This window comes from Passer domesticus, chromosome 7 (assembly GCF_036417665.1).
Source record: "Passer domesticus isolate bPasDom1 chromosome 7, bPasDom1.hap1, whole genome shotgun sequence".
NCBI classification, from domain to species: domain Eukaryota; kingdom Metazoa; phylum Chordata; class Aves; order Passeriformes; family Passeridae; genus Passer; species Passer domesticus.
In genome coordinates, this window is record NC_087480.1 from 41,639,941 (window position 1) to 41,665,344 (window position 25,404).

Consider the following 25,404-nt stretch of genomic DNA (forward strand, 5'->3'; position numbering starts at 1 on the left):
GCTCCTACCAGAGCTGCATGGCTTTGTATGGCTGTCCCAGGCTCTGCAATCCCCCACAAGGATTTTGGGGGCTGTACTCACAGTTTGTGTGGTACTTGATTTGGACCTCCCTCTGCTCTGCACGCTGGGCTGCAGGCTCCTCGTGAGGCTGCACACAGGCAGTGCCCTTTTTCTTCTGAAATACTTTGAGTGGCAAGATTCAGCTGCCCAGCACTTTCCTTCTTCACCTAGGAGCTTGTATCAGTGTTTGTCCATAAAGGTCTGTAGATAAGCTCCTAAGACAAAAATGCCAGTAGAAGGAGTTTATTCAAACTGAGTGCATCAGTGGTGGCAGCAGTGAGGAAGTGCTGACTCCTTGTCCAGCTGTGCTGCTGCTGCTGGGAGCAGAGATGGACTCTGTGGCACACAGGGCTCTCAGGCCATACCCAAGCTTGTCGCAGGAAGGTTGCCTGTCAGCTTCAGTTTTGTGAATATTTTATGAGTATAGTTTGCCTTTTTTGTGAAACAAAAGAAATTAACTACTTTTAAAAAAGCAGTATGTGCTGCTGCCTGCTTCTGAGGTCAGCATGATCACTTCCATTGCTGACACAAACACTAAGAGCAGCACAGAGTCTGGATCTGTTCTTTTTCTTGCTGGGAATTCTGGAACAAGTGATGTGCATGAACTACCTTAACTGTGATGATTAGATAGCATATTGCTGTGTGACTCATGTTGTTCATTGCTGTTACCATGGCTGTTACAGCTACCTTGTGAGATGTTTATATGAATATCTTTTATAGTATTGAAGTGGTGGTGTTAACAAGTATTGGGGATCTTTGTTTGCATTGTGAGCTGTGTTTAAAGACAGTGTTTTAAAAATACTGTCTTTGGAAATTGTTCTGATCCATGGGAAATCTTGCTTAATACTTAGAAAGCTGTTTCTGTTTTTCTTACCATGAAGCAGAAGGAAATGTGTTTAGCTGTAGGCATTGCCTCTAAAAGCCACCATCATTTTGTTATTCAATCACAAGTATCTAATGTAAATCCTGGTTGTTTTCCCTTTTTTTTTTTTTTGTTATTCTGTTGGGCTTGGGGGGATTCTTAGCTTATTTTGAACTATTACAAACTGTGAAATAGCCATCATCTTTCAATATATAACGCCAGAAGAAATGTACCTCCTCTTTTATACAGAAGATATATTATTTTAAACCTAGTTGAATACATATAGCTGTGGCACCTACATTACATCTGCATAACATAACTAGTTTACTAGAAGAAAAAGAGATGTTTTTCTATCATTTTGTTGGGTTTTACTAAAGATTAGAATAATCATGCCTTCTTCCTGGATTAGGACTTTAACTATAGATGAACTTCCACATATTAATGCAGTGTTTTCATGATGATGAAGATTGTTTAGCAATCCCCAAGTTTCAGCTTTTATTTCCAGTACAAATAACATTGCTCAGACAGGGAGGTTTGGTTTTACTATGGTGACAAATTTAAAAGATCTCTTTAGCTGTTAAAAGTGATGTGATGTTTGAATAATTCATTAAACTTGCTTATTCTGTTCACTTTTATTTCTTTAAGTTTGGTGTTATTTTTTTTTACAGAAGTTATTTTAATTTACTATTTAATTTGTGTTCCCAAGTCTGTTATATTTGTTTTCATTTGCTTTTTATTTAAAACTGACAACCAGTCAGCATTCACAGTTTTGGTCTTTCCATGTGTGTGGCTGTGTTCAGAAGCAGTACATAAGAAAGAGCTGTTGATTTGCATACTAATCAGGTGCTGGTGTTTGTCACTGTAGAGTGCTCACATGGCCATGATCGACACCCTGATGATGGCTTACACTGTGGAGATGATCAGCGTGGAGAAAGTCATCGCCTGCACTCAGCAGTACTCAACCTTCTTCCAAGCTACAGAGGTACCCTATGACATTGAGGATGCTGTCATGTACTGGATAAACAAGGTATGAGTGCTGGAAAAGCAAGCTGGGGTTTTCTTTGTTATCTGTATGATTCAATTAGAGATGAGAGGCTAGGATGGGTATTTGTGTTTGTAGGTATATCGGGGCTGTTCTGATACAGACTGTTCCTACATCTGCTGTTTATGGAATATAAAAAGAAAGGTTTGCAGAAATAAGTTAAACATGTGTGAACCAAATAAATGGAAAGTCTAAATTAATGCTGGAATATATATTACATATGACATCTCAGGTGTCACTGTCATGTTGAGATGCCACAGTGCCCACTCAAGGGTCTCTTTTGGGTTCTTGATAAGTTGTCATCTCATTGTGTACTTTGTCATGATTTAGACCCAAAGGTATTCTGTTTGTTTGAACACATCTTGCTTGCAGTGATCTACCTTCATGCATAATCAAATCAAGTGACAAGGATACCCTGTTAAGCAAATGTGACTGAGCATAATAAGGGAAAGGTTAGTTTGTACAATGTAAAGCTAACAAGCAGCGACCTTAGACTTCATCCAAGACTGACATTTGCTTCAGGGCTATAGTCTGAAATATTTGGTTTATCTCTTTAGTTCTATGTTAATGATTTTTAGACCTTTTGAAGAACTTCTAATTTCTGTGACTTGTTTCTTATGACAGACAACTGAATGAATTGTTTTGTCTCTAGGTAAATGAACATTTGAAAGACATCATGGAGCAGGAACAAAAACTAAAAGAGCATCACAGTGCAGAATCTGCAGGAGGCCAAAAGGTAGGTGGAGGAGTTAAACTATTTTAAGGAAGAATAAGCATTTATCCATGAACAGACATTGCTGGCATTGAGCTTTTAACTGCTTGTTAAAGAAAGCAAACCTGTAGTATTCATTTCGTTATTAGTTTTACCACTGTCATGAAAATACACATTTAAAAATAAAACTAGCAGAGTTGCACATTTTATAGCCAGTTGTCTTTTCTGACAAATAAATCTTTGATAGCAGGGAAACATCTGTTACATTAGTGTTAGGGAATTTAAGAATAATGACTACTTTTTAGTGAATTAAAACCCCTAACAGATCTGATGTGAAAAAGACCAGAATTGTCTTTTTTACATGGTTTTTAATATTTTTTTTCCTTTTGTATTACATTAATGTCAAAAGAGAGATCTGTACGTGATATCATGGGTAGGATTGCTCTGGCTATGATCCAAAATACTGGTTGATTACAGGTTTTATTATCTATACAGTAAAACTAGATTATGTTTGATTCCCTTTCCTAACAGGATTTTTTTCTTTTGTTTGCAGAGCTCAGTTAATTAAGTAGCATTATATGCCCATCAAAATATGTAGGGATAGCAGACAGTTCCTGAGTATGTAAAATTCCTTGCTTCAGAAAGATCCTTTACCCTGTTGTGATATAACTATTACTGAAGAATTGGTAATCAGTCTGAGCACCTTTTGGAATTATCCCTGCCCATGAATGCAGAGCAGATTTCCCAGCTGCTGCAAGGCTGTAATCCTCCTTCCCAGCCTGGCCTGTTCTCACCTAAGCTGCTGCCTCCTTTTCTGTGCTGCCACTGAGGGAGTGGCAGGTTACCAGCCCGGATTTGATGCTCAGCTTCCAAAAACATGAGTGTAGTGAATGTCTTTGCATTTATAGGGGTTTTTTAATGTAAGGAATGCCAATTAAGGCTAATGTGACTCAGCAAAAGAAAATGGTTCTTATAATAATAGTGTGACCCTGGTGCATAAAACCTCCCGTGGAAAATTTAAACTGTGTTCAGTAGTGACACTAGCATAGAAATCTGGAGAATGAGATGTCCTTGGCAAGTTCATTTCTCAAATTTAGATAAAAGAAAGTAAACAGAGGCTGGGGAGATAACCTGTGTTCCTCTGTCCTCTAGTGGCTTTTCTTTCTCCTGAAGACAATAGTAGGATGTTTTATGTGGTTTATAGGTCACTTGGAAAGATGAGAACAATTTTGAAAATCAAAACTGCAGGAGAGCTTTAGTATGATAAACAAATATATATCAAAGTGAAAACTATTATTAGAGCAATTCTATAAAATTATCTGTATTTGTAAAACTTCAGTAATATTTATTTTCACTTATAGTTTGCAACTTATATTAGGAATAAAAGGATAACATTTTTAGTTTGTAATTTATCTTCACTGTCAACATTTGTAAATGAATTATTGAGAGATTTATATAGTCTGTAACTGATGCCATAAATGGACTCAGGGGAATAACACATTTACCTAAGAAATGGTATTGTGGTGTTTTAGATGAATTGTGAAGCTGTAACAGAACAGAAGAGCCAGGTTGTGTTGGCCAGAGTACAAATGCATTGACAAAATAGCAAAATGCACCAGTTGCCATAGCATTGAAAAAATGTATATTTAAAGCCCTCTCTTCTGTACATTGAATTTTTGATACTATTCTCCCAGGTATGTTATATTTTTTGCCTCACTAGGGGATCAGCTGCATAAATACATTGTCAAGTAATGTATTCTGTGCTTGGGAGCTGAGGATTATTTAACTCCAGGTTTTCTTTGAGAAACTGTTCAGCTGATGGTTAATTTACTGCTCTGATATCTCAGCTTTTCTTTTAGTCATATGTCTCACAGTATTTCCCAAGTTTCCATTTACTCTTCTTAAAGGTAGTGGTCACTGCATGTATGCAAACATCTTAGGTTTAGAAACACATTAAACATTCCAACTAAACCCTGAATTTCATAACTGAGGATCGTTCTGAATGCTGGCTTTACAAGGAAAACTAATGCAGATGCATTGGATGAGTCCATTGCATCAAATCAAGTTCACCAGCATTTTTAACAGGAGTTTCTGTTAAATTATCATGTGGCTCCTGTCAAGCATCTCTTAGTGTTCATTCCCAGATGCCCAGGTGTTTTACACTGATTATCTGTCTCCATATTGCATCATGCATTCCTCCTTTAAAAGCACAGAACCACTGGTGGCATTGGCCTTACCTCTGCACTCAGCAAAGCTGTGAAATCACTGTAGCTGAATTCCTGTGCCAGGTTTGGGCCTTGATGAAATACATGCATAATTTTTCATTGCATGTTGTGCTTGACTTGAATTATTAGTAACAATAGGTATTCTTAGATTTAAAAAAGATGAGTAGGGGTGAATTAAATTCTGCCTTTGTATTAACTAAAACCCTACTACATGATTTTCCATTTTTTGGAAAAATTAAATTATGCTTGTATATAATGTATAATAAGTATAATAAGCATATATGTTTAGCATTTTCTATGCTCATATCACAGTTGTAGCTTAAATATTAGTATCTGAGTTATTATATTTTCTTTCTTTGATGTCTTAAAATTTCCAACTGCTGCTTCTATTTGTTTTTTAAAACTTAGCATGAAGGGGAACTGGAATTATCTATTGTTCAGCTTTTCTGTCTTCCGCCATTATTTTCAGCCTGGGCCTTTTTAATTTATGTTCTCCATGTTACCAAGGCATTTAGCAGTTCAAATGGTAAACTCCATGAAAATTTAAGAATCTTTGCTATCTCTTTTTTCTAGACAAAACCTTTGTTTATTTAAATTTCAGGGTTTCCAAGGTATGGTCAGGTCTTGAACCTGAACTGAATTTAAATTCTGAATGCCCCTTCTGCTGATTAGAGACGGCCAAGCAAACATGGGAAGAATACATAATTTTGGTCAACAGGGAAAGCTCTTCTTTAGGTTTAATTTCTGGCCAAGAAGCAGGAAAATTAGGTACCTATAAGGTGAAATAAAGTTAACATGTAAATTTTAAAATAATTTCCTACAGTTGCATATTTATAAATTAATCAGTTGTGAAAAATAATTTCAGAGTTGCCCTCAAGCCTGTCTGTGTTATTGTGCTGTTATAGAACTGTGGTGAATCATTTGCAACAAAGAGAAAATTTCTACATTTACAAAAGGTTTAAACATAAAATACAGATGATTGGATGCTACAAATTATAAGATATACCTGTTTTCTATGTCTGGATAGATAAAATCAATATTAACAGATTATGAGGTTGCTTTTGTTTTCTTTCCCTGTCTTCTGCTGCTAGCTGTCTGTAGAAGATAAGAGAGCAAGGAGTGTGTATGATTTTTAGTTCCAGGTAGTCCTCTGTGGACCTTGATCAGCTGGTGATTTGTGGTAACCTCATCTTTTTCTGGTAGAGTCTCTGCATCTCTTTTCAGAAGTAGGATTTCGAGTTTTGTAGTAAATAGCTTTGATTTTCAGGCTTCCACTGAATAATGAGTAGTGAATGTACAGTTGCACTGGTTAAATTGCTGGTTTTCAACGTAGCTGGAGCTTTCCCAAAAACATGTTGTTCTTCTGTCTGCTTCTGTGGTTTAGACTGAATCAGTCTTAACAGATTTAAGTCAAATACAAATCCTATGAGAGAAACAAATGTAACTTCATTTAAGTACCTGAATTCTTCAAACTTTCTGTAAGATCAGTTTAAACAGTGCAACCTCTTGTGTGAAGGTAAAACACTAACACTGTAGTTCCACTTTCCACTAGAATTTGATGTTTCATAAATCCACACTGCTACCAAAAGCTAACCTGTCAAGAAGAAAAGTTTGCAGCAGGATCAGCTTCTTGATCCAATGAGTGCACAGCTGCATGAGCACAAATGATGGTGCAAGGAAGATAGCAGAAACAAGCACTTAATGCAAGGCATGACTATCATGTTTTGGCACCATAAGATGAGTTTATGTGGAAATAAATTTATCACAGCCATGTTTCAAACTTTTTGTTAGAGGGATAAAAAAATCATAGTGTAAAGCCACAGGCTCTCAACCTGAGGGACTATTTTGTTCTTCCACCCTTTTTTTTTTGGTTGGTTGGTTGTTTTGTGGGTTACTATTTTGGTTTTGTTGTTGTGGTTTTAAACATTGGGAAGAAGTCAGCCAGGATTCTCTGCTTAGTTTGTTTCATAGTGGCTGATTCTTGTGAAGTTCCAGGGCAAAAAGTTTATTCTTGCTGATCTGAAGTGACAGTTCAACAGCCACTGAATCCCCATGTTGTCCAAGAGACTTCAGCTCTTCTTTAATCTCTTTTCCTTTATAGAAAATGTATACTTATAATTCTTATGGTATATTTAATTTAAATTTTAAAAGTCTTTCACCTCTTTGAAGCATATTCATAATCATCTCAATTACAGTATCAACCAGATGAATAAATAAAAATATATATTGGATTACTAGTTCTGAGTTGTTACTGTTAGGGAGAGCTGGTCTTTGGAATTGAAACCAATGTGTGCTTTTTTGCAAAGAGCACTTCTTCAGCCTGGTATTAAATAGACATTGGTAGACTTTGAGTCCAGGTCTGAAATACACTGCACTTTGATAACTGCAAGAACAATGTTCCTGTCAGTGTTAAATAGAATCATAGGCAGCCTGGGTCTGATATCAGCCAGTTTAGCCAAAACCTTGCTTTATGATAGGGCTTAGGATTCCTGATTGCAGTTGAAAGTTAAGATAATTTGTTTCCAGATTTCCATGGTTTTCTATACACTGACTATTTTTCAGTGAGATTAAGAGAAACTGAATCCTGTGTAAAGGGTGTGACAGAAATGTCCAGAGCCACACACTGACATGCATCTTGTGGTTGGTTTCTTCTAAGTGCCTTTGGGATTCTTTCCTGCTACAATCCAGTGAAATGGAGGAGAAGGACATTGAGAATAGCTGTGTTACTGCTGCACCCATTAGTGCACAATAGCTTTTTTCCATCAAAGCTTTGTATCATTACTACAGTTGTTTCCAAGGTTTTGTAAAAACACAGTATTTTAACAACTACATAAAATAATAAGGTTCCATAGCAGTTTGTTCCATGGTAGTTTTAAACTGCATTTTTACCATTCCCAGAAAATATTTATCTTCATTAAAAACAAAATTGTGTCCTGCACTTTGGTAGTGGGTTTGGTTTTTATTTTTCTACAATGAAATCAATGGAGTGGTGACATTTTCTGTGTGTATTTATAGTACTGGTACATAATATTTTTATTCTTAATACTAGAAGTATTATGCCACAGTAGAAAAAAAATCAGTGAGCTTCAGATTAGTATTTTTTTGATTGTGTAGGAGTTTAGAGGTTTGTGTATTAGTTCTGATAATTCCTCTGCCAGTAGTCAAAACTCCATCTACATTTCAGGTCATTGCACATCATGCAGCTGATGCTAATGTGATTTGTCATTGTAAAAATATAACTGCCTGTACCTCTTGTTGTCCTGAAAAGTGTCATATGATTGTTTGAAAATATTGTTGAATGTTACTGTTTGGCTTGAAGAAACTAACACAAGCTTCCCTGCAGTTGGGTGTACTGTACTACAGCGTGTTTATCCCTTTTTCCATTGCTTTAGCTTCCCTGCTTCCCCATGTGTGCTGCTGGAGTTCATTTTGATACTTGTGATATCATGACTTCAAGTCTCAAATGAATTCTTCAGTCAGATTGCATATGTAGAGTACAATTAGATGTGTGAAAGCATTTCATAAAACTACATTGATCTGACAATCTTAGATGTTCATGTGGGAAAATTATAATGTTGATCTACAAAGAGTGCAGACATATTTCTCCAGTGTTATTGCTGCTAATTAGCTCAATATGCAGAGGTTACAGTGCACTTATGCTTGCCATTAAATTATAAATCACTGTTTTACAAAACTGAGAATGTTAAAGAAAATTGCTTTATAAAAGTAATTTATGAAATCTGATAAAATGTTCCTTTTTTTTTTTCCTTTGCTTTTTGCTTTTGTCCTTTTTTCCTACTGCTTCCTCTGAAGTCTCCTACCAAATGGTTTTGGAAACTGGTTCCTGTAAGTTTGCCCAACTGCTTCACTTTGATCAAATTGCTTATTTTGGGAATGGCTTTGTCCATGTCATGCTTGTCTAATCATTCATTTCATTTATCTGTATGAGATAATTTTGTAAGAGATTGCCCTGCAAAGGAGTGCATACCTGCAGAAGCCTGTTTTGCAAGGTGATCTGTGCAAAAGAAACGTGAGAGATGATGCTGGATAAGGAATTACTTGTCAAGCAGTCAGTGGGTTTGTACAAGGCAGTTATTAACTTATGTCCAGTGAACATTTATAAATTACTTTTTCATAAACTTTTAGTAAACACATGCTATTTGGTACCAGTTTTCTTCTGAAAAGCAGAAGTAGCTTTTGATTGCTGATGCTACATGCAATCTCAAATCTTATTTATTCTAAGCATATTGCAAGCATTACACCATTCATCTAGAATTCCCTATTTTTTCAGCTAATTTAAGACTCTGCTGTTAATCTCTCCCCACACAAAATGACCCAAAGCAGCCTACTTTTAGTGAGACTATAATTTCACTAAAAGTATTAAATTTTTTTTTCCTACCTGTAATAATATAAAGTTTGTTTTCTCTGTGCTGTGTCACCTTGGGGTTATCATTACTTTCCTCTGTCATGTAGGAATTCACACTTGATGTGCATTCAGGTTTTTATTCAGCAAAGTTTGTCTGAGAACAGCTCTTAAGGTATATACAGAATTGCATATACTTCTGATCTGAATTCCAAAGAACTAATTCCCATCTATCATTGCTCTAAAGATTATCAAATAATTGATCTAGCAGTCTCCCAGATGTTCGTTGCCATAACTAATGAAACACTGTTCTTACATTGCAAAAGAAATTGAAAATAACAAGGCAGATGCATGTAGGCAGCAAGAAAAATTACTCTGTGTCTGGAAAAGTAGTTTAAAAATATTGTCTGCAGCAGCCTGAGCAGAGTTCAGACTCCTGGCAGTCTGTGGGCAATTGCTCTATCAAGGTATCTATTACAGTTGTGACACACACACAGATACTCTGCTCTTCACTGTACAGCCCATGAATTTTGTTTTGGATTTAAGGGAGTGTAACTAATTGGAGAGAATAATGCAGAAAAAATATAAGATGGACCATGATATCACAATGTTTTTTGTCTTATTTTGTCAAAGTAAGGCTACTTGAAAACAGTTTCAGAATGTCTGTGTTCTGTTTTTGTCTGTGGTGGTTTACTAGTGAGTATGTTCCTTTGCATAAAAATTATATTCAACTCTAAAATACTCCATCTGTTGAAAAGCTAACTCCAGTTTGCCTGCCAGTTATCTGTAAACAACTTGAATTAGTGGTATTTATGTTACTTGTTGTTGTTAGTGCAGTAGAGATGCAGTTAAACCCCAAGTGCTACTGATAATACTCAGGCTGCTCTATCACTTGAGCCAGTCTTCTGCCTCTCCCCTTTAGAACAGAGCACCTTTCATAGTGACAGATATTCCTGAGCATAGAGGCAGCTAAAAACTCTGACAAGTAAATTTATAACACGTTATCTACTGTATGGTAAATGTGTAAGAGCATTCATTGTTAATGATCAGCTCTGAACACACACAAGCACTTATGACAGAGGAGCTGCTGTGCTGTTGGTTCATCTTTAGCTGACCTTGTTTCTAGGCAAGTGTCTTGACTATACCTAGACTAGGTTAAGTGGAATAAGCTCAAAGATGCTAAATCCGGATGGTTTAGGATCTCAGAAACAAGATGCCTGTACTAGCATTTATGTTTCAATTAGCTCTAGAGCTTTATAATGTAGAAGTTCATCTTTTGCATTACTGCATATATATATATATTTAGTAGCAGACACTGCAGCTGATGAGAAGAGTTTCTTCAAATGGAAGTTTATTTAAAATGCAGTGCAATTACCAGTGTCTTTGATTTTTTTTCAGTACAACTTCTTTTATCTTTTCAACCAAATTGAAACATGATGCCTGCTATACAGTAATGAACCTGGCAGATCAGGTTATATGAGTTTATCTTTCCTGAAGTGATGTGCCTGGAGTTCTCTACAATGAGTTAAATCCCCCATGTCCACTTCAAAGATACGACACAGTTTCTAGCATGGATGGGCACTGTTCATGAGGCCAGTGAAGGCATCATCAGACTGCAGTGCGCTTTTTCACAGGATTTGCTGTGTAACACCACTATATTGTCAATTTCAAATATTTTTGAATACTCCATTAAAAGATACTATTCAAAAGAAGACATAAATTAAACAGAGCTTGTAGAATCATGATGTTCAGTCCATCTGTATCCGTTACCATTATTGATGCTTAATCATAACTAAATTGTGGTATTTCATAGACTTAATTTCAGTCATGTTGAGGACATACATGGACATAATAACATGGAATTTGAAACTTAGAGCATTTTCATCATAGTGGGTTACTGGATTGCCATAGAGTGAGAGAGACTAAACTTTCACTGCAATTATAATTGGCCTATTTCATTAGAGATACTAGAGAGCATTAAGAACATGAAGAAAAGAATATTAATAATGCATAACAGGAACATGATTTTTGTTTGGTGTTAATGTTTCCTCTAGCACACAAAAATGGGATTTTCATTTTTATAAAGCGTATTTGGCACACAAATATGACTACACTAAAAGCATGAAGTAACAACTAAGTCTCAGGGGTTTTTAAAATATTAATTGGTTGAAGTATAAGTTCTCTGGGCCAAGCACAAACCCTTTATTTTTCCAGAACTGATGTGGCTGTTGTTGCCAGACTAGGCTTTTAGTTCTTAGGCCAGTTAGGGGACACTGACATTCACTAAAATAATGCCATGTGATCCTTGACAGAAATCCAGTGACAGTAAGTACAGCCCTCAGGGTTAGTCTGTGGTTCCACAGACCTTTTTGCATGCACAGTTGGCTTAAACAATTCCTACCCCTCCATAAAACCTGCATCCCTGCTCATGCACTCAGTCACTGCAGAAGCACAGGAGGAGAGAGTTGCTGTAGCTGGACCAATGCTTTTGGTACAGTCCCATCAGTAATTGCTCCAGCACAGCCAAAAGGTGAGAGTAGGAGGTAGAACAGTCAGTTTTAGCCTGGCTGGGAAGAGTGATTTCCACAGACTTGTGAGAGTCCCTACAGGGAGACTTGCAGTTCAGTGTGTAGAGATGCATTTAGATAGCATAAGATTAATTCAGAAACACTCTACTGCTCATAGGTAGTTCTGTGGTATGAATACAGCAGTAACCCTTCACTACTGTTTGAAAAAGGTCTTGGTAAATAATACTAACAAAATCTATACACTTTCTTCCACCTCCGTTTGTTTTCCCAGGAAGAAGTGAAGAAAAATAGGCATGATGTTAAGTCCATTTTTTCAGTAAGCCCTCCTGTCTTATCACAAAAAACACCCACAACCCACTGAAAATATATTCACTGCATATATCGATATTGTAACCTAATGATCTCTTTATATGCTGACTGGATTTTTTAAATATTTCCATTTATTACTGGGTCACTGCAGGGTCATAACTGTTGGCCATTAATATTTCTCTATGTTTATGACTTCCTATACATGCTAGTAATAAAAATTGAGTTGATTAAATGCAGATTTCCTTGTTTCTGAATTTGTCATTAAGCCAGTTATATGAATAAGATTTTGGGCAAGATACTTAGGTGTGCTAACTTCAGAGTCAGGTGACTTGCCAGTGAACTGAAGTTGCAGTAGCTAAGGACTTGTCTCACTGTTTTTGCACACAGATCAGTTTTGTTTGTATATTAATGAGTGTTACATTTTAATAAAGGTGTAGAATGTTATTTCATTTAGTGTGCTATAGAGAGATCATCAAAACTTGGTAGTTTTGAAGGCTAAGCTCAGTATTAGCATTGTTCCTTTCGTCTTAGATATTAAGATAATTATTAGGTATTAGAATAATAGATATTATATTATCCTGTTCAAAATGTAGCATGACATGAATAGTTTTAGGAAGTAGAATACTGAGAATATTCAGCTATTTCTCGAATACTGCTTTTTCACTAACAGTGTAGAACCCACAGTCTGGCTGTGTTTCCTCATCTGTTTGAGAGCCTTTGTTTCTCTAAATTTCTCCATTTCCAATCGCAGGCTCGTTACCGGAAGGAGCAAACGTTGCTGAAACAGCTGCCCTGCATTCCACTGGTGGAGAATCTGCTGAAGGATGGCACAGATGGTTGTGCCCTAGCAGCCCTGATCCACTTCTACTGTCCAGATATCATAAAACTGGAGGGTATGTCTGGCGGGTCTCTCAGCTTGTATACATGGCCATAAAAGTTTAAATGTTTGTGTTTGAGAACTGTGCGAGGGAAGGTGCTTAAATGCAGTATACAGCAGGCATCATTTGGCTGTGGTGGGTTTAAAATAAACTTTGTGCCTATTTCTTTTTACATTTAAATAAAAGGAGCCCAGATGTCCTTCCCTGGTGTGCTTGCTTTTATGTTGCCACTAAATTAAACATACTTGAAACTACCTGCAAAACTCTTATTCCTGAAGCTGCATAAATGCTTTTTGTGCATCTGAGCAGTTACAGATATAAAACAGAGGAGTTTAGAGCTAGGCTCTGCACAGCTTCACTGCATGGCAAATAGTTGCTCTGTATTCTGGGCTTTTAGTTCATCTGAGACCTACCTGGATCATTTATAGAGCAATCAAAAATGCATCGTGTAGAATGTATTGCTGTCATGCTGTTCTATAATAGCAGTTGTCTGGGATGATGAGCAGCTTCATCTCATTCTTTTGCTCAGAAGCCTGGTAAAGTTACACCTTCCTCTTGGCAACTAAGAGCTGTAGAATGTCTTGGCAGCTAACACCCATCATTTTCTGCCTGTGTTCTTTCTATGATACCTTTGATGTCGTGGGAACACTTATACAGAAACATCCTGAGAAATACAGGAATATGAAGAAGGGTTTAGAGCTTGCTAAGGACTGAAATCTGGAATTCATATTCACAACCACTTTATAGGGAGCTTCCAGCACAGGAGGCATTGAAGATGAAAGGCACAAAGATGCATTCATTCACCTTTCTTCTGCAGCTTGAGAATTTTGATAAATAGAACTTTGAATTTACATAAACATTGCAGCCAAATGCATGCTATTATATGTGATTAGGGAAGAGTTAGAACTTGGGTGGTACTGACTGTGGTAACACCTGGTGCCTGTGTCCTGTTCAGCATGGCTGAGAACACAGACACTCTGAAAGGTCTTGTGTGCCCAGCACCTTCCCCCAGCACCTGCCTTTGAACAGGGCAAGGCACATGGCATCTCTGGAACTTTAGTGTTAATATTCTTGTTAGGTGTCCTGACATCATCTTGCCTAAAGATACAAATGTGCATGTCATTGTCTCAGAAGCAAATTCAAAGGTACTCCAAAGCAACTGGAAACACTTTAATAAGATTTCACTCATCTTCCCTGTACTTAGGTAATACAGTTTTTGATGCATGTTGAATTTTACTGAGATTTGGCTCTGTACTGAAACTGAGGAAGGCAGGTAATAAAATACATATGCAAAAATCCTTAAAAATATATTAACAAAGAAGAAAAAGTATTCTAGGCTTCTCTGTAGTCTGAAATAGATAAATTTTTCTCATTAAGTCTTCATTTCACTTTCAAATCTAGGTTTCCTTGAAGGAATACAGAACTAGAAAGGATCCCATTGAGTCAAGAAGTTGACTCTTGTACAAAATTATATAATTCCTTTCTTGAATTTATCTTGTTCTATCTTAAAACTGTCAAACTGTTGAAAATCTGTACTCTTCTTACCCACTGTTCCTTTTTTAAACATGATTTTAAATTTCATTCTTGGTTTTTACCAACCTATTCTTGGTTTTTATGTAACATGTCTTACATGCCTTTGTTGTTCCTGCAGCAATATCCTTTGGTTTGAATAGTTTCTATTCTGATGTTCCCATTTTTGATTTGTTTTCTTCCTCTTGTTTTAGCCCAGGCTACTGAACCAGGCTTTTCAGTCTCCCTTGCTGAAGTGGATTTCCATTCTCATTGTTATCCTCAATAGTCTTCTGCAACTTGTCTAGTTTGGGTTTACTGTTCTTGACTGTAGAGGGTTGTAATCATACAGAAAAATCCAGTCTGGCCTCCCATTCCTGCTCTGTTTAGTGCTCCTCTGTCACTGCTGGAAATGAATTTTCTGATAGATTTTAGCACTGTGTTTGTTTTTTCCACAGCTGCATGATGCCAGAGGCACACATGTTTACACTGGCTAACACCTGATAACTCCCTGCTCCATATCACCTGCAGTCAGTGAATCACATTAGAATTTTATTAGATTCAAATGTATGACTTCACATTTTGCATTTCTGAATTTAATCTCATTTCAGGCAGTTTAGTGAAGCATTTCTCCCTATTGATCATCATCTGTGGATTTGGAATTATGAACTATGTCTGATTTTCTTCAGTGTGTGGGAATCCTTATCCTGCTGGCATCAAAGTAGATTCCTTTTATGGAGAAACCTTTTAACCTTAACAATTCAAAACTTATGTGGAGTTCCGTCATGCACTGTTGATTTAGGAATAAAATCTGATGCATGCTCTGGAAGTATATTTAATTCTTTTCTTCAGTCCTTTTTTTTAAAAGGACTATTTTTTTTTAATGTGACTTATTATTGCTACTTACCTTTCCAAGAAGCAGTTAGAAAAAGACAGCAGAGACTATCTGGGCTTAAGTACTAGTCAGAGAATACTGTGTGACTACACAAGTCTGCTCACAGCCACCACTTCTTTGTCTTTAAAGAGCACTTCCAGAGAGTGATAATTCATGTAACAGCCTTCAGCTCCTTGGAAAATCTCATCTCAAACATCTCAATCCACAAACACGAATACCCAAGAACAGGCTGGTTTTTTGTGGAGATTCAGGCTTGTTGATGCTAAAATGTGTTCTTGTTTAAAGACAAAGAACTAATACATACAGCGAAATGTATGCAAAAATGTGTCTATTTCTTACTGTCATTGCTCTATAAAAAATCTTAACTATAAAAAATTAGTGATTAAATGTATTTTTTCATTACATGGAAATAGGGTGATAGAATAACTTACATTTTCACAAAAGGCAAAACTTCTCAACAGTGAAAAACAAAATTAATGTTTACAAAAATATCTAAATATTTAGAAATGCAAAGATAAAACATAATTTAATAATTTAGAAAAATAAGTCTCTGGTGGGGAGGTGTGGGGCAGTAATTATGTCTGCAATTATCCAGTAAATGCTCCTGAATCTGTAAAAGCCAAAAAGCGCTTTTTTTGCAAACCTGTAGTTGTATCTAATCTTTGCTTATTTTCTTCCTTTTTAGATATTTGTTTGAAAGATACAATGTCTTTGGCTGACAGCCTGTATAATCTACAGTTGATTCAAGAATTTTGTCAGGAATACCTCAACCAGTGTTGCCATTTCAGTCTTGAGGATATGCTCTATGCAGCTTCTTCAATAAAGGTAAAAATAAAACAATTAAATAAAAATGCAAGCAACATCCACAGAACTGTTTTCTTAATGATATGTTTAGTGTTTATAGTCTGCTGCTGTATGCCTTCTCTTGTGACCTAGCATGCAAGACACAAATTTCAGCAGAATGAAAAGCCACCTTCTTTTGGCCATTATGTTTTCCTGGTAATTTCAACATATTTTTTAATAAGTGCTTCTGAAAGGATTTGTAGAAACTTAAATTTTGTGCAAAACTATTTCCCACTTTTTCTTTATTATTAATTAACAGTTGAAGTCTGTAATCTGCAATATTTCTGTTGAAATGTAATAGTGATTTGCATTAGTTGAAATGTATCAAGGCCTTAACAAAGGGTGGAAATATTGAGGACTTGTTTATGGAATTATTACTCACTGTTCTTAGTCATTTCTGTGTACACAATTTCATGGGTTGGTTTTAATTTAAAGCTCTTTCACTTTTGTAAAAGTGTAAATTTCTGAGTTAATTTCTGAGTTAAATTTTTTGAAAAACCAATGGCTTGATGTCCCAAATACAAGCAGCAACAGAATTCTGACAAATACAGTAGTTTGAATCAGCAATTAAGTGTATTCCATCAATCTAAGATTTTGCTCTTTTAGAAAGAGGAAAATAAAACATTATTCTGTAATTCTTTAAGACTGTGCAGAAGGAAAAGGAGAAACTGAATGATTTCTTGGCTAATTGTAATTTTAATTTTTCATTATTATGTTTCACCAAGACTTTCTTCTATATGAAACACACTTCATTTGCTTAAGATTCTTGTTGGCTTGCCTTTAGGGAATGAAATACTATTTTTTTTCTGAAGTCAGCATATCCATTGCAGATGGGATGTAATTGGTTTCTAAATATCTGGGTCATTTCACTGCTTTTATGATTTTCTAGCAATCTCACAAGCAGAGTCACAGAGGCCAGAGCTTGAATACAGCTTTGTTGTCTCCTGTAGGGTTGAACCCAATCCTTTCCAAATAAGTAATGAGCTGCCAGGGTGAGTAAGGGCAGTAGGACCTAAGTCTAGACTGCGTAGCTGGTTTATTTTGTGTATGCAAAGCTGTGCAGTGAGTGCTTTCAGGCAGCTTTTGGTGCTGTTAAGTTTCACATGCAGTGATCTACCTGCATGCTGCTGAAGTGTGCTGCATTGCAGTCTGCCTTGGCTGCACCTCCTGTCCCACAGCCACACTCAGTGCTCAACTCCTCCACTGCATTTTGATGGTTTCTCTCTGCTTACAGATACATGGAATAAATGCAACTGATTATTCTTGTTTTGGTTCATGGCAATTAGTCATACCATTTTTATAGTAATGGCTTGAATTATTTCTCAAACCAGTATGCACTAGGAAGCTTCAATTACAAAAAAAAAACAAACTATGGTAAATATTTTGTCAATGTCCCAGTGCATCAGACTCTACACTTTAAACTTAGTGATTTTGCTGTTTCTGAGCACTGGTTTGAGACAGGATTTAGAGTTCTTTCAAAAAGTTAGAGTATTTCTAGATCTGAGAAAGCCCTTTTGTGATCATGTTTTTACAAGTTGCTGTGGCATGGATGCTTATTTAGATGTAAATGCTACAAAGCAAGGCTGCCAAGTTTTTCTTCTAAAACTTGGCATGGAAACTTCAGCTAGTACTGTAAACTCTGTTTTTCCAGTGTTAAGAATTAATTTGCTTGAAAAATAAATTCATTGTTAAAGGAGTTCGTGCTTAGTTTTCCAGAGCATCTGATTAGAGTAAGTTTTAATAAATGTGTTTATTCTCCAATGAATTTTATTGTCACTTTAAAAAAACTTGTATTGTGAATGGATATTTTAAATATTGCACATTGAGTTACAGTGGTTTGTGGAAGCTACTCATCTCAGCCTACAAAATGTACATAGTGCAAAGTCTTAGGATTTGTAGAGGTGTGTCTTTGTTAATCAGCAGAAATTCCTGTCTCTTTTTCGAGTAGCTCCTACTGCACAGTAGGTGCCACTGTGCTTTTGGCTTAAAAACCTCTTACATTTGTAGTGGTGACAGAAAAAATAAAAAATACAAACTGCTGATATCTCACTGGAAAAAGCCTCAAGAAAAAAAATCTCAGCAGAGTTTTTGGAATTTCAGTGCTGTGCCTTGTGTGGTCCTAGAAGTTACAGTAGGTATTCTGGCTTGCTGCTGGCTCTTGAGAAGGAGGAGAGCAGACCCTCTCCTTAAGTGATCCAGCACAAACTGCATACCTTACATTCTTCCCAGGGCACCCTGCACTGTCCTGGTACATTAAATCAAGGGACGTTGGAGATAGGATATGATGCAGAGATTTAGTGCAGCACTTCACCAAGGTGACACTTCAGTTTTTCCATCAAAATGCACAGAAACACAGTGACTCCACTTAAGCATCCTAAGTCTTTGATAGAGGCTCTCAGATTTCCCAGCAGATGAAACTGCTGGCTTAGTTCTGGTTTAGCACAGAGGAGAAATGAGCTTTGTCTGGATTTCTAGACAGCTTTAATGTGTCATAATCAAAGCAAGCAGAAAGTTTTGGTGCTTCTTAATGCCTATTTCTTCTCCTCTAAGAAAAATACATTTGTAAAGTTCTTCATAAGATGTTTACTAAGGCAGGGCTACTGATATTAAAGAAAAAAATATTTCAATACATTCCATGGATGCTTGAGGCACCAACAGGGGACCATACTGATTCTTGGTTGTTTTCCTTTGAGACAGACAAACACAAGTAGAGAGTGATTACATAAAAATAATCACAATGTTTTCTGAATCCTCCCTGCATATTTAACAAGCGGAAATAATAGAAATCTCAAGTCTGTTTTTAGTTGTGCAGATTGCTTTTTTGCCCTTCTGTAAGCAGTTTTATCTTCAGACAGGATTTATTTTTAAGTATATTGTTCTTTACCTGTATCTGGGAAAGTACACAGAGCTGAAGGAACTGTTTTACTGTGACTTGACATGCACTTGCACTGCCTTTTCAAAGAACAAGTTTGTAGAGATAGAAAACCTTGCATAAGGTGCCATCAGAAGAAGTATGAAGCATCCTGCAGAACCTAAAGATTTATTTATTGCTTTGTCTCAGCAGTTGATTAGCACTGTGATATAATAGGAGGTAGGTAGCATTTGTGCTTTGGTTGTTCAATGGAATGCATAATTACTATAAGGATCTTGTATGGTCACTGAAGAGAAAGGCTTAAAATACACATGTCACATGAGATACATGGAAATTATTTCTAAAAGGGTTAAAAACCACATCTTTGGTTATAATTGATTATATTCTTGATAATTTTAGATCATTCTCTGCCACTTTATTCTAGTAGGGCCATAGGCTTCAAATCTAAAAACAAGTCATTTAGGAGGTTAACTGTCAAAGAGGGGATTGACTGGAATCATTTGGTGTTTGCCATGATTTGAGAGTTTACACAGGAACTTGGCATTACATCAATTGTTAATTGTTGTCTTTTGTAAGTGTTCCTTTACCCAAGCCTTTACAAATGTGTTTTGTTTTGTTAAATAGTGATCCTAAATTTCTGCTGCTCATTTAAAGTACACACGTTGTACATGCTCTCTTTGCTCATAGAGGATTGACGGTGACACTCGGATCACACTAACACTTTTGATTAATTCAACTGCCATTATCAGTAGCCTGACTCAGATTATTACTCAGAGATAACCATTCACACACACCACTCATTTGCTCACAGGGTTCACACACATACACACAGAGTCATTTTTACTGGGTTGGAGCCCAGCCCCGTGGTCTCCCAGAAGCAGGGGCTCTTAGTGGCCCACCAGTGGCTTTGGGGAATGTGCAGAAAGTTTCTCAAGGGGTCCATTTGTCCCTTGGGGTACGTATATATATATATATATATATACAATCTTTGTCTGCTTGTAATAACTGCTGCTCCTGCAAGGAGCTGGCTGAGTCCTGTGCTCTGAGCGCGAGGGTTCCTGGGCGTTCAGCAGGGCCACGGGGCTCTGCAGCCGCGCTGTTCTTGCAGGGGGGATTGCACATCCTTCAGCACAGCTGCTGCTGCTCTGGCTGCTCTCTGCTGAGATCTCCAGTCTGCTCCCCCAAGCTCATGCAGAAGGCATATTTGTTAGAATGAAAGCCTTCAGAATGTGAAATGACGCAGATCTGAGAGATCATTGCTGTCTTGGCTGAGAGGGCGTTCCTCTGACCTAGATGTGGGCCCGACTCCAAACTCTGCACAATCACAACTAAGCACATGGAATAGGTACCTTATTTTTGCGCCTGATTACTAACCAGAGTGGCAGAATAAACATTTGCACTGTCAAATCCTTTTTGATTCAGATCCAGAACAACTTTTTTTTTTCCCCGCTGCTGAATTGAACAGGAGTATATGATATCTGAAGGGTTGATGATCTTGAAGGTCTCTTCCAAGCTAGTCATTCTGTGATTTATATTAAAAAATATTTATTGCACTTGGGCAGTTGTGAATACTTGTACTTTCTGATGTAATATTGATGGTATTTTTTTGCAAATAACATAAGCAGAGGCTGTAATCAGCACCAGAGATGTGAAAAATAGTGTTCAAATACATTGCATAGATAAATCCTAGAAATTCAGGGCTGCACAATGCCCACATGTGTTGCACAGCTTTCCCTCCCACTGCCAGCCAGGCTGCTCACCTAAGCCTGAACTGCAACTGGAGCCCCTTAAGGACCTGGGAGAGCAGCTGGCTGTGCTTGGTGAGGCACTTACTGTGTATGGTGGGAGTCAGTTCAGCCATTTCATTCCCATCTGGCTGGGTTAAAACAACGGAGGATCAGGAATTAAAAGATTCAACCAGGGAACAGTTTTTTGAGACCGTTTCTCCCTGAGAGGGACCAAATGTTCCTGAGTCATTATTTAAAGGGAAGCAGCGTGGTTTGCTTTCACTGATGTTAATCGGCCGCTCTTCCCTCCCAGTTCTGGTCTGGAACAGGCATGGTGGATTTGAAAACTGAGCTGGTGTGGCATTTATTAGCCTGTGGCAGGACAGAGGACAAACTGGTAGTGCTTGGATCATGCACAGCTGCAGTGTGGCCTTCTCGAGACAGTTTGTGACACTCCAGTTTTCTGCAGTCTTGAAGCATTTACGTTGGCACTTGTATAACAAAAAAGCTGTGGATTTGCCAGGACAGGACCTTTCCTGGCCCATTGAACAGAGATTTTAATGTGCATCATGGTAAACATTTTACAGTGTATTTTATGTATATTTTGAAAAAAAAAAAATTCTAAAAGCTTCTGTGGCTGGTCTCACACCCAGCTTTAGTGGATGCAAGCCTGATGACAAATTATATGTATCATTTGTGTGTATGATATTGTGGTTATTCTATAAATATGCAGATCTAAAACCTATAGGTGTTAGGAGGGTACAATTTATTTGAAGTATCTGAAATTAAGATTAAATTGAATTAAATGTTTAGTTAATAATGATCTCTGAAGCTGCAAGTCTGCCATCTGCTGTTCAGGGAGCTTGAGCCAGCCTGGACTGCTCAGAGCTTCCTTAGTTTTTATTGCTGTTAAAATATTATTGTGTGTAAGTGCATGTGATAATCATATGGCAAACTGTTAGAATTTCTGTCACCATAATCAAGGCAAAAATCTATGGAAATCATATCTACAGTCTCTTGAGTCTGGAATAGCAACATTACTACAGATCCACTGCTAGTTTTTCCAACAAAATTTGTTACTGATCATCAGTCTTTCCCTTCAATCGTTCTGACTAAAAATAGCCTGTGAGAAAACGTGATTTCCATCAGGATGGCTCACCATCAGACATCTAAAGTAGCCTCTGTTCTCAGTGGGCTGTGCAGCACTTTCATTTTTAGTTCAGTAAGTACTGCTTTGGTGGCTTTAGAAAAATAAACTGTCTTGCAGCAGCTCAGGACGGCATAGAAGATGTTCTCAGAAGGAATAGCTGTCCTTCATAAAATAGTCACACTATTGTGAGTCTATTTTTGTTGAAATGAAGCATTTCAATATAAACATGAGAAATTGGAGCCTCTAAATGCAATTTTATTTTGGATGGGGACAAAGCTATGACTAGAACATTTTATGATTTAATTTTTTATTAAAAAATCAAGTCAAAAATATGAATGTTTAAGGAGAGGCAAGAGGATGGGAGAAATATTCAGAGAGAATTTTATAATTATTTGAAATTGTAGTACTAAAAATCATATTTGTCTGAGAAGTACTTCTGAGTTTTTCTTGATCTAAGCTTCCTATTGAAATCAGTGTGTGGTACTGAAATGCTGTGCTTGACATTTACTTGAATGGAAAAGATTCTGCTGTGCACTTTTCCTCATTCAGTTCTGTCAAGCTGAATAAACAGCGATGGGGTTTTTCCTATTCTATTTATAACTTCTGTGTAATAACTATGCAACATCTGCTGATCCCTTCACCATATAGTACAGTGTAGGAGTAGCTTTTGGTCTGAGTATCCTGAAGTATAGGCTTATCTATGTTAGAAATCTTCAGGAAAAATAAATTTAAAGTAAAAGTGTCAAAAAGGTACTCAAAATTCTATTTTCAAATATTCTGATGCAAAATTGAGATTATATCATTTATTATCAAAGTTTTTTAGTAAATATTTTGTTTATTTTAAAATTACATTCTTATCCTTAATGCCTGTGTTTTGTTTTTTTTAAATTAGAATGACATTTTTGTTTCAAATTTTTGAAAAAAAAAATCATTGAAACAAAAAGTTGTTTAATTATGGCTTTCCAGTTCAATGTATAACCATTGTTTACATCTTCAGGCTTTGTAAGACTGGTGGCAAAGGTCTGTGCACCTGCTTGAACCAGCTCAAACATGGATATTTGCTGATCTCCTTCAGCTGATATTTCTAGATATGAAGTAGCACTGAAGTTGCAGAAGCTTTGGCCTCTGAACTCCTTAGCCTCCACAGTCAACAACCTTCTGGGCTTTTTGCACTCCTCATATGTTCTTGCAGCAGAAACAACTGCTCCTGCCTGGCTTTCCTCTATTGATTTTTGTTGTTGTTGGAGCAGTTTGTCACCAGTTGTTTTCCTTTTCATTTGTTTTTCCCCTAGTGTTTAATCTGGTGGCTCCCACACTGTGTCTTTCATAGCTGTGTAATGGGAACATACAGTAGGGACATAAATATCAGCAATGCATAAACATGTGGAGCTAAAACCTTGTTCTAACCTGCAGTCAAGAAACTCTGCTGCTGTTTTTTGTTTTGCATTAAAGGCTTGTAAATTTGGGTAGAACTTCACAAATGTGAAAAAAGCACATACTTAACACAAAAGCCAAAATCAGATTCCAACTTCTAAAACAAAGGGCTACCATACTTTTTCATGTTAAAAATCTCTGAAAAAAGCACTAGCTGCCCTTGCAATGGGCTTTTCAGTGCTGTTTTTAATGGAAATGGCTGGTCTTTGGCAGGCGTTTTTTTCCATCCATCCTGCTCCTCTCTGCCCTCCCTGCAAGACATCAGGCTTGAGCATATGCTTGTTATGAAACATTTCAACCCAACTGGTTGCAGTCTGATCAAGTTATGTATTGGTGCTACAGATCAGTTGTACTGGTCTCTATTTATAAAAAACCAGTGGAAATTGTAAACTGGCTGAAATACAGAGACATCTCCCAAATGCTGCTTAATCTGTTTACTTGCAGGCTTGTGTTCTAACATCAATTTCTCTCCATCTTTTTTTTTTGTTTGTTTTTCATGTAGAGCAATTACATGGTGTTCATGGCAGAATTGTTCTGGTGGTTTGAAGTGGTGAAGCCATCATTTGTACAACCCCGTGTTGTTGTGCATCCCCAAGGTAATTATGTTATGGATTGGCCTTAATATGCATGTTCTGATATGTATGTGTACAGATTGCATTGTGTTCACAGATACAGTGAATATTTTAGTTAACAGGATTTGGCAGTGCACAGCCCCCTTAAAGAAGGAAAGGAGTTCTCTTTCTTCATTGTAAATCTTCATCTCATCTCATAAATCATAATTAGATTTTGTTGTCTGTTACCAAAAACTCATTTAAATTGTTGTGGTATAATCACTTGCAAATTTTCCTGACCTAAACAAGCCTTGAATCCATTTATGCCCATGCAAGAATTACAAATATAATGAGAAACTGAGAACAGAATTTAGCCTGAAGAGCTTGTGTTGCTGAGAAGATACCAAGAGAAAGAATCATAAATCTAGGCAAAGTGAATAGAAAGCTAATTGTAAAATTTCATTTTGTACCAAGTGCAAAGGTACCATCTTCCATCAGCAATTCTCAAATTTAAAAATCCACCTTTCAGATAGATCTTGAGATCTGTTAATGACTCCTTTCAGGTAACTAACATTTCAGGTAACAGAAACGTTCACACAGCAGTGCTGTGATTGGCTTTCCCTGCACTAGGAAGAGATTTTCATTGGGTGACTGTTATACCTTTTCTTCATTTTTATGCTTTACAGCACATACAAATCTGACATAAATCTTTAAATACTGCTAACTGGTTTAGGGTGTGACAAAAAAATCTTTTTTCTAGTCAGTCTAAGGGTTTGGGGAGAAATTTTATCAAAAACACTACTTCCAGAACAAGTTTTGCTAAAACTGTTTCCTTTTAATTTTTCTTAGTTTACTTTTGTGTATTAGTACTTCCCTTGCTTTTTCTAGTCTATTTTGTCAGTCTCCATTTCTTTAATTAGTGCCAGTATGGGAGCTTTGGAGGACATAAAGATGAAAGGAAGTGACAGTTTTAATCTAAATAATGGAATCAATGAAAATTCTTTAACTCTTTGCAAATCATTATTTCAGATTATTTTGGACAGCTTTTGTACTATGTAATTTAACTGAATACTAAACTATAGTAACTTGAACTTTTTCTTCCTGCCAGCTGAACCTGCAAAAGATGCAGCTTCTGCTCACAGCTTGAATGCTAACAGAAGAAATTATGTGGATGGTCCATCTGGTTCTGACTTTGCAGCCAGGTAATGTCAGAGAATCACTAGTACTGTTTCACAATCTCCTCTCTCTGTTCAAAATAGATTTTTTATTTGGGTTTTTTTTGCCTTTTTGTAAAGCTCAGTGATTGAGTTACCAAATACAATCTGGAGTTTTGTGCAATATCCCTCCATCCCTGCTGCATGGCAGGCTGCTTGTTCATGTGTGTACACTTGGACAGTGCTGTTCTCCTACCAGTGTCCAGAACAACCCTCAGCATTCAGCACAG

General features: G+C 36.8%; 1 protein-coding gene across 4 annotated transcripts in view; it reads left to right on the plus strand.

Annotated features, from left to right (window-relative positions):
• The window catches only part of CAMSAP2 (calmodulin regulated spectrin associated protein family member 2), an 81,036-nt gene that overhangs the window by 38,082 nt on the left and 17,550 nt on the right, over positions 1-25,404 (plus strand). For 2 of the 4 annotated variants that reach the window (XM_064427972.1, XM_064427973.1), the window contains exons 3-9: positions 1,788-1,949; positions 2,617-2,700; positions 8,715-8,747; positions 12,853-12,994; positions 16,069-16,208; positions 23,912-24,005; positions 25,069-25,162. In XM_064427972.1, coding sequence (XP_064284042.1) covers positions 1,788-1,949; positions 2,617-2,700; positions 8,715-8,747; positions 12,853-12,994; positions 16,069-16,208; positions 23,912-24,005; positions 25,069-25,162 — 749 coding nt within the window. The remainder of the gene's footprint in view (positions 1-1,787; positions 1,950-2,616; positions 2,701-8,714; positions 8,748-12,852; positions 12,995-16,068; positions 16,209-23,911; positions 24,006-25,068; positions 25,163-25,404) is intronic. The other 2 variants (XM_064427974.1, XM_064427975.1) reach the window with 1 other exon arrangement.